Source organism: Rhineura floridana, chromosome 1 (genome assembly GCF_030035675.1).
Source record: "Rhineura floridana isolate rRhiFlo1 chromosome 1, rRhiFlo1.hap2, whole genome shotgun sequence".
NCBI lineage: Eukaryota > Metazoa > Chordata > Lepidosauria > Squamata > Rhineuridae > Rhineura > Rhineura floridana.
The window spans coordinates 176196376-176209869 of NC_084480.1; the positions used below are offsets into that span (position 1 = coordinate 176196376).

Here is a 13494-nt window from a genome sequence, read left to right on the forward strand (position 1 = left end):
AAGGAAGAAGGTGATTGATTATGCTCAGGACTAAACTTATCAGTGTGTGCCTTTGATTACAGATTCTGAGAGTATTGGAGGAGGAGGGTGCTGGGCGATAACGGTCCTTTTTGTTGTCTCTCTGGTGGCTGTAGGTGCTATCATCCTCTACAAGTTTAAAAGGTAAGCAATCTTAAAAGTGGTATGGTATGCAGTATATGTATATAAAGCAGAAGTCATTTGGAAATCACAGCCTTCTGGGGCTATAAATCTTTTGTGCTTCAGTAGGGAAGAGGGCGGAGTCCCACTCCATTGGAAATCCCCACAGGAATCATAGCAAGCAGGAGGGGAAGCTTGTCTTTTTTCTTTTGAAGTTTCAGTCACCTGTAGCCAACGTTTTTGAAACCTAACAATTTTCAATATAACAAACACTTACATAGCAACATATATGTGTGTGTATTATACATTTATAATTTCACACATGTCATGTGTGAATTACAGTTTTCCACATTTTTGTAAACAGGTAGAAGTCACAAAAAGGAAAGATTACATATCATAGCTCCTGACAGTGGAAGAAAAAATAGTGGATTAAGTCTAGGGTCGACATCCCTCTGGTTGGTTCCATGATTCTAGGGCACAGTCATTTAGGGTATCTAGACATTTTACCTCTTTTGTCATGACTGGAACATATATGTGACCACTCTATGTCAGGGAAGTTGAAGTCACCCTGTACTACAACATTTCCATGTTTGGATGCTTCCTCAATTTTATTTTGCATCTCAAGATATCTCTGAGCATTTTGGTTAGGGGGGCAATAGAACGTCCCCAGTACTAAATTACTCATGGGGCCCAGTATCACCACCCACAATGATTCTTTGGAGGAGTCTGCCTGCTTGGGAGTTTCTAGCTTGCTGGATTCAGTGCCATCTTTCATGTTGTACAGAGCAACTCCACCTCCAATATGTCCTTCCCTGTCCTTCTGATATAGTTTATATCCAGGAATTACCGCCCCACTAGTTTTCTCCATTCCACCATGTTTCCGTTTTGCTCATTATGTCAATGGTGTCCTCTAAGACCAAGCACTCTAGTTTTCGTAACTTGGCACTGAGGCTTCTAGCATTAGTGTGAAAAAACTTGTGTACAGTGTCTCTCTTCAAGTGGCTTTGGCACTTTTGGTTTGGCCGGTAGTACTTCGACCTCTCTGGATTGTTACCCTGTATCCCTGCACTCATAATTCCTACTAGTAGGCCTATCCCATTTAAATGTTCATTATTTTTATGCCTTTATCCCAGGGGGAAGATTTGTTCCGAACCAGACCCTCCTCAGATCCTGTCAGCTTTACAACCTCAATCAGTTTAAAAGCTGCTGTGCCACCTTTTTGATTTTAAGCACCAGCAGTCAGGTTCCATCCTGGTTCAAGTGGAGACCATCCCTTTTGTACGGGCCTGGTTTGTCCCAAAATGGTCCCTGGTGCCTAACAGATTCAAACTCCTCTTCCCAACACCATCACCCCATCCATGCATTGAGGCTACAAAGCTGCGCCTGTCTAGCTGGCCCTGCGCATGGAACCGGTAGCATTTCAGAGAAAGCTACCTTGGAGGTCCTGTATTTCAACATCCCACAGCAACCTAAATTTTGCTTCCAGGACCTCATGACTGCATTTCCCTATGTCATTGGTGCAACTTCACTGACATCTGCAGGCTTCATACCAGATGGGCCAATCACCCTGTGGTCTGCATGCCCATCACACACCCTACTATTTATGTTCCTAATGATCAAATCGCCCACTATGAGGATCCTTCCACCCCCTGGAGAAGTATCCTCAGCATGAGAGGGCATCTGCTTGACCTCTAAAGAATGGGTTCCTTGTAAGGGTTCACTTCCCTTTTTCTTGGATAGATGCTCCCTTTTCCTGAGGCCGTCATTCTCCATGATAGGGCAGCTATCCCATACCGGAATGGGACACTGCTATAATGTCCTCAAAGGCCTCATCCACAAACCTCTCTGCCTCTCTCAGCTTTTCCAGGTTAGCTACCTTGGCCTCAAGGAAACAAACTTGTTCCTAGAGAGCCAGGAGCTCATAGCACTGCGGGCACACCCACAACTTCTGTCCAGCAGGCAGAACAGTCCAACAGTTGTTCATGATAATGAGTAAGCAGGAATTTTAATAAGCAGTGTTCCAAGGCCTAAATTTGACATAAAGTTTTCCTTTATGTGAGTGAGTAAGGAGCAACCATAACACTAGAAATCCAAATAGAAAAGTTCTTTTGGACAGTTTTTTTTTATTTAGTCAGTTTGTGTCACAAACATTGGGTTGGATCTAGGGATGCTTGAGATGCCTCGGGCCACGTAAGTGGAATCTGAATGAATATATGCATATCCATATCCAACTGTGGATACCCGGTGAAGGATCAGGGTGACATTGTACAACTTTACATTGCAATTCTATCTTGTGCTCTTAAGGAAATTACCAGGCAGAAATGTCTATGCCCAGATGCAAAATGAAAAAGAACAAGAGATGACTAACCCAGTAAACCACAGAGAAGACACCCAAAATATCATCCAAGGGGAGGAATTTATTGATGATGATCTTGATTGTCAAACACTAGGAAATGCAAGAGGTAAGTACACATTCACTTTTTTTTACTGGCATTTTGCTGCTCAGCTCTTAGAGGGATGTCATGGTCAATAATACCAATTGCTATATTATTACAGCATCCACAAAATATGTTGCACCATTGTCAATACATTGGCACAGATGTTATTTAGAATCCAAATGCTGGATGAAGAAAATAAGGAAAATTATAATGGTAATAAGTGTAAATCACAACTAACTATATGTTTGACAAGTGCTATATGACTGTGAGTGGAGTTTTTTAAAGAAATATATACATTATGGAAGCATTTGTTTGACTAAATTTCAGGCAGAAATTCTCTTATCTGCAGTCTTAATGTTGTGGGACCACAGTGCTAAGATTGAAGATAAGCCTCTGTCTGCTCTTTAAAAGGCAGCTGGCAGGGAAAGAAGGTGGCAGCAGAACCTTGTCTCTGATATCAGTACTGTGGGCCCCCAGCAGCATGGTGCTGCTTTTTTACTGTTAAAGGGCAAGCAAATGCTTAGTACAGTGCCAAGATCAGAGATAAGCCTCTGCCTGCTCCCACATCTAGACTTGCAATGATACCAGCAGTACAGATGCTTTTAAAAGGTCTTTGTGGTGATGACTGCAGCTGCAGCCACAGCCAAATCCTCCTCCTTGAAGAGGGAGAGAAGAAGGCTGTCCCTGGTCAGTGCTCACCAGCATAGCGCTACCACAAAGAGATGCTGCTTAGGAGGTCTTCCCCACCAAGTACCACAGGAAGAAGTGAACCAGAAATCTTACCTTTCTATCACTTCAGGTTTACTAGAATGACAATATTGAAGTTCTTGGGGGCAGAGTGGCCCTTTGAATAGATCCAAGAGAAGCTGAGGAAATATTTCTCTTTTAGCTTTTTGGTATATGTTAGAACTTAAACTTTCCTACTTTCAAGATGGATTGGTTATTTACTGGATTCTTTATTGAGACTGTGGGAAAATTTATAAAACTTTGACCTTCTCAGTTTTCCATACCATGTGCAAACTGGCTGAGTCTCCATCCTGTTCCAAAAGTAAAAAAATTATACTACCTGGATGTTACCTTTTTCTGTCCTTGTATTGCTGAATTCATAAACTTCCAAACCTTAAGGATCTCAATCCCTCTCCATTATTGATTAGCTTCCTGGCAAACAATTATATTTGTAGTTTCTGAAACTATGTAACTTGAATCTCCCTTAATAGCTCTATTTTGTTTTCTGAAGTTGATTGCCCTCCTTCAATAATGTCTAATTCTGTACACTCCTTTCGATTCCCACCCTGCAAATTGACCATACTTGTCATCATGTTTGAATGGGGGATGATCTAGAATCTATAACGGTGGCAACACTGAAGGGGCCAGGATTTACATTGCCTTTAAAAAGGGTTACTAATTCCCTGAAGTGAATGGGACATCAAAGTTTAAAAGGGCATAGTCTGCAGTGTTGGTATACCACCATTCATTTCCATACCTGTCCATTGTATCCCCAAATCATTCCTGACCATCATCACCAATTGTTTCAGTTGAGCAGCATCATAATATAGCTGTAGATTAGGGAAATTGGACCCTGTCTTCTCCATCTTCCTATACATAGCCCTTCCTGTTCAGACCAGCTTTCTTCTTTGCTGGCCCAAAACTTTTCAAACATCTTTGCCATTTCCTAAAACAAGCTGCTGGGATTTCTGTTGATAAATGTTGAAATAAGAAGAGAAAACGGGGGAGCATCATCATCTTTAACACAACCTTACCATGATAATTTCATCCTAGCCTACACCCTTAACTCCTTAATCATTGGCTTATAAATTCTTATCATTTGATTCAGATCCTAGGTTCATGTTATTCTCAGGTTCATCATACTGCTTGGTTATATTTTTATATTAGCCAAATCTTGTAACCTCTTTTGTTTACCCCATGGCATATTAATTCATAACATTTCTGACTTACCAAAATTCACTTCCAACCCACAAGCCATCTGAAATTCATTCAATATGTTCCTGACATCTGCCAGTGCTTCTCGGGTTTGTTGATGTTAATAAAATGTCACCCACAAACAAGCTGATCACTGTCTGCTGCCTGCCAATCTTGACCCCCTCCATTTTTGGATTCCTTCTGATTGCTGTGGTGAAGTCTTCGATCACCAAGGTAAATAAGTGGGGTGACAACAGACACCCTTATGAATATGAAACCACTGTTAGGGCTTATCCACATGACGATTTACTGTGTGTCTGGTGGTATTTGCATCCCTTTTTAATTTGCATGGTTCACATGACGTTACTGGCAAACAGAAGCTATCATGCAGTTTCCCCCTTGTAAATCCATACTAACCCAATCCTCTGATAATCCGAAAAAGGAAGGAAAAAGTCTCCACTCCGTATCTCTAGGGCTTGCAGATGCTGTGCACCAATGCTTTTAGGTGGGTGTGTTAATCGTTCCCCTCTCCACGCCCACTCCCTCCTCCTCCCTTCTTTCGTTTCATTTCCTGTGGGATGAAGGGAATCTTCTGCTTCTCTCTCCCATTCTGTAAGCTTCTTTTATGTTGCTGCAAATGGTGCCTTTATTTTCTTTCCCCCCTTAACTTGTGCACAAAAGCATAACACTGCTCAAACAAAGATTTGTACTTCATCTGTATTGTACCAGTAAAAATACAAATAATCGCACTTCCGAGTTGTTGTTGTTTTTAAATGAAACTTACTGGTAGCATGCTCGGTTGCCAGGTAAACAGAAGGAGTGGAAATGTTAAATTAGAGGGCGTGGTCTTTAGGAAACTGCATGATTGATGCTTCCCCTCAAGTGTGATTGCAAAACACCATGTTTGCAGCTGTCATCGATCTCTTACTGTAGACAATGCAAACAGAAAATGAAGGTAAAAACAATGTCTTTAGTACAAAGTTATGCTCCCATGTGGATAAGCCCTTAGTTAAGCCCATTGTTTCTTAACCACTCCCTCTGATACTGAGTAAATTTGTCAAATCCAATTCATACATTTGCTCCCTAAATCGCATTTTTGTTAATATGGTACACAAAAACTTCCCTTCAACCTTGTTGAAGGCCTTATATATGTCTACAGATATCAGGGTCAGAGATTACCCTTTTACCTACCACCAGTGCAGTATGTTCAGTGTTCTTTGTGTTGCATTGGCCACCTGCTCTTTGGCTGGGATGAACATACTGCAAAATTCAGTTCACCAAAATCTTAGACTTATCTTGGACAGCATGATCCCAGAGCCAGTGGATCTTTTCGTCTTTTAAGTATAACCATTATACATACTTTTTTCCAAGACTCTGAGACTGCTCCACACCCAGAGGATAACATGATATATAAGAACATAAGAGCCTTCTGGGTCAGGCCAGTGGCCCATCTACTCCAGTATCCTATTTTCACAGTGGCCAACCAGATGCATATGGGAAGCCTGCAATATGACCTGAGCAGAACAGTACTCTTCCCACTTGTGATTTCAAAAGTTGGCATTCAGAGGCATACTGGCTCCAACACTGGAGGCAGGAGACAGCCATCATGGCTAGTAGCCATTGATAGCTTTATCCTCTATGTATTTGGCTAATCCTCTTTTCCAGTTGGTGGTCATCGCTACTTTTTCTGGAACCATGTTGGATTTTCTTGGCAATTGACCATTTACATGTACATTTAATAGTGCTATGGATACTCTTCCCAACCAGTTCAACAATACTTATATCTTAAAATTAAGTACAGGTTTGCCACCCCTTGGTTGATTTCATGACCCAACTATTCTAGGGCACAGTCATTTAGGGTATCTAGGATTTTTATCTCTTTGTCATGAGTGAAACATGCATGCACCCAGTCTAGTGAGGGTAGCTGAAGTCACTTATTACAACCTGTGTCTGTATTGGAATTGCTTTTTAAGATGTTTTTAAAGCATTTTTTAAATGTTTTAATATATTTTAAAGTCTATTTTTAAGATGTTTTAGAGTGTTTTTAGTGTTTTGTTTGTTGCCCTGGGCTCCTTCTGGGAGGAAATTTATAAATTTAAATAAATAAATAAATTACTACAGCATTCTCTGTTTTGGATGCCTCCTTGATCTCATTCTCCATCTCAGTGTCTCTCTTGAGTATTTTGATCAGGGAAATGATAGTGTCTCCCCAGTATTCCCCGCAGTACTGAATTACTTGGGGCCCATTATCAGCACCCACAATGATTCTGTGGTAGAGTCTGCCCCTTCTGGGATTTCTACCTTGTTGGACAGTTGATAATGATGGTGTCAGGCATACTTCTACAGCCAGGAAGTCACATCTGAAAAGCCTGTTGTGTTTTTGCCCTCCACGCCTCCCTCAGGGGGCCAAACAAAGAAGGTAGTCAAATGCTGAATGCAGGGTCCAGTTGGGTTGAGGTGGAGAGAAGCGGTGCCTAAGGTATTTGGGTCCTAAGCCAAATTACATAAAGCGTTATTGGTCAGCACTTCGAATTGAGCCCGGAAACCTATTGGTAGTCAATGTACTCAAACTAGGATCGGTATTATGTTCAGACTTCCTACACCCAGTCAACAATCTTGTCCCTGAATTCTGCACTAACTGCAGTTTCCAAACTGTCTTCGAAGTCACCCGCATGTATAACACAATGCAGTAATCTATCTTTGAAGTTACCAGAGCATAGGCAACGCAAGCTAGGCTATCCTTGTCCAAATAGGGTCACAGCTGGGTCACCAGCCAAAGCTGATGGAAGGCACTCAGTGCCATGAGGGCCACTTGAGCTTTCAGTGACAGTAGTAGATCTAATATCCCCAAACTATACACCAGCAAATTTCAGGGGAGTGCAACCCTATCCAGAACAGGTTGAGCTCCATCCATCTGTTCTAGGGAATCACCCACTAACAGTGCCTCAGTGTTATCTGGATTGAGCTTCAGCTTATTGGCTCTCCTCCAATCCATTACTGACACCAGTCTAGCACATCAACGGCCACACCTGCGGATATAAAGGAGAAATAGAGCCTGTTGCATATTGATCGCAACGCACTCCACGTCTCTGGATGACCTCACTCAGCAGTTTCATGTAGATGTCAAAGAGCATGGGAGATAAAATTGACCCCTATGGTATCTTACATTCAGTCACTGCAGTGTCTGCAGGTATTTTCCTTTGTGAGATCCATTCCTTATGCTGAATTTATATTCCTTGGTTCTGGCTGCAGTGGTTTTACTTGTTTTTATAACTACAACGGTTATATCTGTCTTTATAATTTTAGATTACATGTATATTGCAGCTTGCCCCAGAACCTTATGGTTACAGGGGGGTAATAAATATACATAGGACAGGGACGTTTTCCCCATGAAAAAATAGCAGAAACAATGTTGTTTCCTTCCCTTCCTGCCCCAGGGATGCTTTGAGGTTTGAGTTTGCAAACACCGGGGACCTGCAAGCCGAGTTATAAGAGAAGGAAGGAAGGAAGGCAAGGCACTCTGTTAAGTTAAGAGAGAGAGAAAACCTACTGCTGGCCACTTTGTCTCATAGTAAGAATAACCCCTACCTGAAAGGAATTGCGCAACACTGCCACTGCCCCCTATTTATTTTGAATTTAAGGGGGTAGTGATGATGATTTCCTAATGGGGGTAATTAATTGAAGGGAAATGGGTTTTGGATTAGGATCGCCATATGGTAGGAAATTAAACTGGTGAATTAATTGAAGAACTGATTTGGGTCACCTGGGCAAGGATGAATATTAATTGAGTCATTTGGAGAAAGAATTAATTGGCTTCTTTGTGCCAAACTCAAATTTTATTAGTTATTTCTAAATGTGCATGTATGCATATAAATTAACACATGCAGGTGAGTGTCCTCCTTTGTTCTCTTTTTTGGCAATGTGTAAGTGGCCGCCCTAAATATGCTCCTTGTCTCCCATCACACTTGCAAAGAGAATTGCTGGCCTGATAAGTTATAAACTGAGCCATTCTGCTCTGAATTAAAAGTGGACAGTAGAATAGACTCCTTGATTGTGGAAGTTAAGGCACTGATAGTACTTTGAAAAATGGTATTGTTCTTTCAACCTCCTGTTTAACTCATGGTCTTAACAAAAATGCAAGTGTTTGCTCAGGAGGGACGGAACAACTGTCTGATAAGTCATGTCCTTCTGATAAATAGTCTATTCCAGAATGTGTTTTTCTTTTTGTTTCAGTAACTTCATTTTGCTAACTAGCCCCTGATAGAAGTTTGACACACATTCTCTTTATCCAGATATAGTGATGTGCTGTTTGTTTGACAGAGATTCCTGTGATACAATCTGATCCAGCGTAGGGGTCTATAAACTTGAGTGCAGTATCCCTGGGTGGATGAGAAACAGCTGCCATACTTAGTTCCCCTCACCCTCGTGGTGTCTTAGACAATAGACCACATTTACTATTTTGAAAAGGGAAGCAGAATTTGGATTCAGCCTTCCCTGCTTCCTCCCCCTCCCCCTGCACACAGATGATTGGTACTCTTGCTGTTGATTAACTGGAGATGCTTGCGTAGCCCTGATGCGGTGCAAATGTATAGTTAGGTCAGGGCCATTGTGTAAGCAAACTTTTGAATTATCCACTCATCCTTTTTGTTGAAGAATTTTCTTAGTTAACTACAGAGTTAGATTCCTCTACTTTCTCTGATTAAGATCTGAAATACTTGTGACAAATGTTGGATGTGCTGCAGGAATCCTCATGTATGCTATTCCCTTCTCATCAGTGAGATAGTTCGAACAGACTCTTCTCTGTTTGCAGCACAGTGTGATTAAACAAATCCTAGCTTTCTGTTCTCTCTTCTCATAACTTTGGAATTTTTACAATGGCATATTTTCAGACTCACCCATCCATTTCTTTTGTTTTTATATATTTTATGTTGCCTACTTTATCGCCACCCCCACCTTGGGACTCCTCCACACCATTACCTTGCAGTGACTCCTCCTGGGAGAGGTGGAAACTTGAACAGCTACAGAGTTCCCTTATTGCTGATGGCAGTCAGTGTCCAGTCCCAGGTCAGTGTCATCTTAAAAGGAAGCCTGTGGTTCCATTCTCCTCCCTCACCTGCTCCCCTCAAATCACTTTATGATGCTACTTTGCTTGGAAATACAGGATTTCACCACAATTCATCAAAAGCCAACATTTTTAGCACAGCAAAACAGAACTGCTGCACCGTTCTCACGTGATGTGATTTGATAAGACCACTAGCTCATTTGGTGGAACTATTCCTGGAATAGAGGGGGGGAGGTGTAATGTCAAAATCCGGTAATTTGCTAATCTTGATGCTTTGTTTTTCTGTTCCTTAGGCAATATCTCAGGCATGGTTCTGAGCATTAATTCCAGGGAGAAGCACAGTTACCTGATTAGCTGATACAACCATATACATAGGCAAGACTCTTCTGTTGAGTCCCTCCTTCTCCCTCTGAAGATCTAACTGCTGGTGGGATGGCGAGTCTTAAATTATCTTGAAGACAGACACAGCCATATTACTTGGAGAGAAAGATAATATAATTTGTGTACATGGCTGTTAACTTTTTTTTTACACCTCAAACTAAGATAGCAGATCTGTAGCTCTAGGCACACTTGCAACCACCATTTCTGTCTCCTGTGTCCCTTTAGTTCTCTATATTCATTAATTGAATGCATTCAGCACTTAACTCACTGTGGCGGTATCAAGTAGGAGGCTGCAATTCTTGAGCCATGAAGACTGATTTAAAATGTTGGCTAGAAGCAGAAATCTGGCAGAATGTTGGGAATTGTTTCCTATTAAAAAGAAGTGACTCCTGGGTCTGATATGGCATAACCGAAGAATTCAGAGAGGTGCCATCAAGACGCACACTGATGATGCACTAGAATCTCTCTTCAGGCCCAGTGCAAGTCCTTCAGGTTACGACATCTGTTTCAGAACATCTTATAAGGTGACGTTGAAGTGGGAAAACGTATGAAAGCTCTGTGTAAGTGTACACATCACCACTAAGAAGCTCTCTGCTTTGTTTTGCTCCCAGACCAGGTTTCTTGCTATCCAGACACCACCCACTCTTCCATAAGAGGGTACCACTAGACTGACTGGTAGTTTGCAACCCACATAATTATATAGTATACAGTTGGGCTGCCTTACCATCTTTTGGTCTCCATAACAGCAAGTGTAATTACTTTTTTATTTCTGTAACCTTTTTTTGTATCTTTTTATATTTTTATAGCTATACAAGCATTCCTGTCTCAGGATAGTGCTGTCAGAGCAGCATATTTGGAACTTGCTATTTTATTCATTTTCCTTTTTCTACTGTGGGGTGGAACAGACTGAAAATATCGCTGCCTTGGATGTGTTTGACAATCTGGTGAATTAAATTTGAGAATTAATTCCATTTAAATGATTGCACTTTCTCAATTTTACCCCTAGGTGTCATGCCTCATTCCTGAGACTGGTGTTAAGCCAAACCTTATTTCTGTACACAGGACAATTGTCTCCTGTGATTGTGATTGTTATTTTGAAGGTGTGCAAGTTAGGTGTTGTGCTTGCTTATTCTACCCCTAGTGGCTTCACGGAGCAAGAATTGCAAGGTTGCAGCCAAACTTGCGTCTAATGTTATTTGCTTTGAGAGTCATGTGTAGGAAATGAACCTCAAGACTGCTTGGAATTAATGCACTGAGCATCTTTCTCATTGACTCACTTTTGCACTCAGCTAGCAGAATGACCCTGATACTGAATACCAGTGGATAACCAAGCATTTTAATAAGAATCAGTTATGCTACACTGACCGGTATTGTATGTATTAGATGATTATGTCTCCAAGATGCCAATGTATTCTTTTTGCAAAAAGCACATTCCATTTTGTCACGTTATATTTTGTCCTCTTGTGAGTACTAAAATCCTGCAGAACTGTATTAAGCACAATGCATTCAGGAACTATCCAAATGGATAATAATACTGCTGGGAATGAATGGCGTCTTGTTTACCACTTGCTCAGGATCTCAGACTGTCTTTGTCCAAGCAGCAGACCTAGTAACACCTTGAACATTTGCTTATAAAAGAGCAAGATGCTGCCTTACCTAACAACAGTTGAGAAAACATGGGTACAAAGAGTCTGAAGGGCTTTAAAAGAAAAAGGGATTTCTCATAGAGCATTTTTGTGCTTTGGAATCTCTGGAATAGTTGCACTAAGAGACCAAACTCTTCATTTTGCTGTTCACAGTACTGCTGGCACTGAAAACAGCAAAACGTCTCCAGACAGAATATGTGATAGGAGAAAACCTGTCCACCAGGCTGGACAGCAGTGCTGAGAAATCCTGGAAACCCTATGAGAAAGGCAAATCACCTAGAGTCTAGGGATGCTTCCAGATGGGTGTTTGTTGTGGGATGGGTGCCCTTCATGCATGCAAATTTTTCACAGGATTCACATGATGTAAAATGCCAACTTTTACATTCCCCCTATCAAATCTGGATTTACCCTTTCTGGGAAAATCCAATAAATTTAAAAAGCCTGTTGCCAACTACCCATTTGCCACATCCGAACAGCTTCTTTACAGTATTAAACCCCTATCTTCAGTCACTCAAGGTCCCATACCTGCAGATCCATAACCGATTAGTAAACAGTGTTCATAAGTCTGTTTTACACCTCTGTCATATTTGAGTCTTATGCCACTTAATAGTTCTTTGGAATGCTTTCTGGAGAAGTGGATTACTAGAATAACTATATAAAATGCCACTCAGCTGATTTCCAGTGTTCTCTCTTAATTTTAGATTTTTAATATTGCCTAATGTGAAAATCTTGCTTCTGGAATGGAAACTCCCCATCCTGATTCTACAGAGAGGAAATTCCAGTTCTGCTCTTCCCCCAGTCAGAATAGGGAGAATCTAAATGGTGTTTTTGTTTGGGGTATTTCTGTTGTTATATTCTTGTTTTGTTTATTTAACATTAGCATGCATTTATCCAAAACTCACACTTGATTTCAGTATCTTCCTTTTGTTTTTTGTAAGGTGTATAGTTCATGCTGGGTGTGTATGTGTTACAATTCATGACTCGTAGTTTCCAGCCTAGAGTTCCATGGGCATTCCTATGCACACATGGGACTCCTGCGTCTTACTTGCTTTGGTGGAGGGAGCAGGTTTGCACACCCAGAAGAAAGTGTGCAAAAGTGCCACACCCTTTTTAATGAACTGACTGAGCATTCATTTCCATAATCTTCTACATCCTTCTGCATGTGTAAAAAACCCTTAGACTTTGGTTACTAAAGTGCAATGCAGAGGTACATTTTTCTAATATCTCTGTAAGTCCTCCCCTCTTTAAAACATAGAGCGAGGCTTATTTTTGTGCAAATCAACGGTAAGCAGCTTTCTGCTTTAATGCCATGGCTAAGAGCCAACAAACAAATTTTGACATAATAGAGATGTTCACATGTTACACTCAAAGAGTGTGCAATCTGTTGATACTACAAATGGTTGAGCTGTACACTAGGATAGTTATTCACATCTGGGTGGTGGCAGCTGCTGCCCTCTAAAACTGGTGGGGCTGCTATGAGGTCCCGGATTGTGTAGCCAACGTCTGGCTTTCTTCCCATCCTCCTGCGCTGAAAGATCCTGTGGATGCTTAAACATTGCAGTTTTACAAATAGAACCTAAAGAAGCTGTAAAGTGCCTTAGTTTGGTTAAGAAGGGGTCCACAAAAGACAATAAAACATTTATATATGTATAAATACAATGGTTACACCATTGGACTAGGATCTGGAAGATCCTCACTCAGCCATGAACAATAATATAAACTCTTAAACATCTCTCTCCTTCTGCCTGCCTACACACACAGAGAGCACAGCGGCGCTCTTTTCTCTCAAGCTACATCTGGTTAGATGCAAAACATCAATCACCCCCACACGCACGCACGCAATGATACATTTGGGTCCTGCTTTTCTCTCCCCCTCCTCTCCCTCTCCCCCTCCAAGAGCCAGCAAAAG

The 13494-nt window shown here is 41.3% G+C and overlaps 1 protein-coding gene across 6 annotated transcripts in view; it reads left to right on the plus strand.

The window, feature by feature from the left end:
* Positions 1-13494, plus strand: part of SORCS2 (sortilin related VPS10 domain containing receptor 2) — a 202202-nt gene that overhangs the window by 169297 nt on the left and 19411 nt on the right. For 4 of the 6 annotated variants that reach the window (XM_061587457.1, XM_061587444.1, XM_061587473.1 and 1 more), the window contains 3 exons: positions 63-162; positions 2443-2600; positions 9481-9560. In XM_061587457.1, coding sequence (XP_061443441.1) covers positions 63-162; positions 2443-2600; positions 9481-9560 — 338 coding nt within the window. Of the gene's footprint in view, positions 1-62; positions 163-2442; positions 2601-9480; positions 9561-9849; positions 11371-13494 lie in introns of those variants that run through there. The other 2 variants (XM_061587448.1, XM_061587478.1) reach the window with 2 other exon arrangements.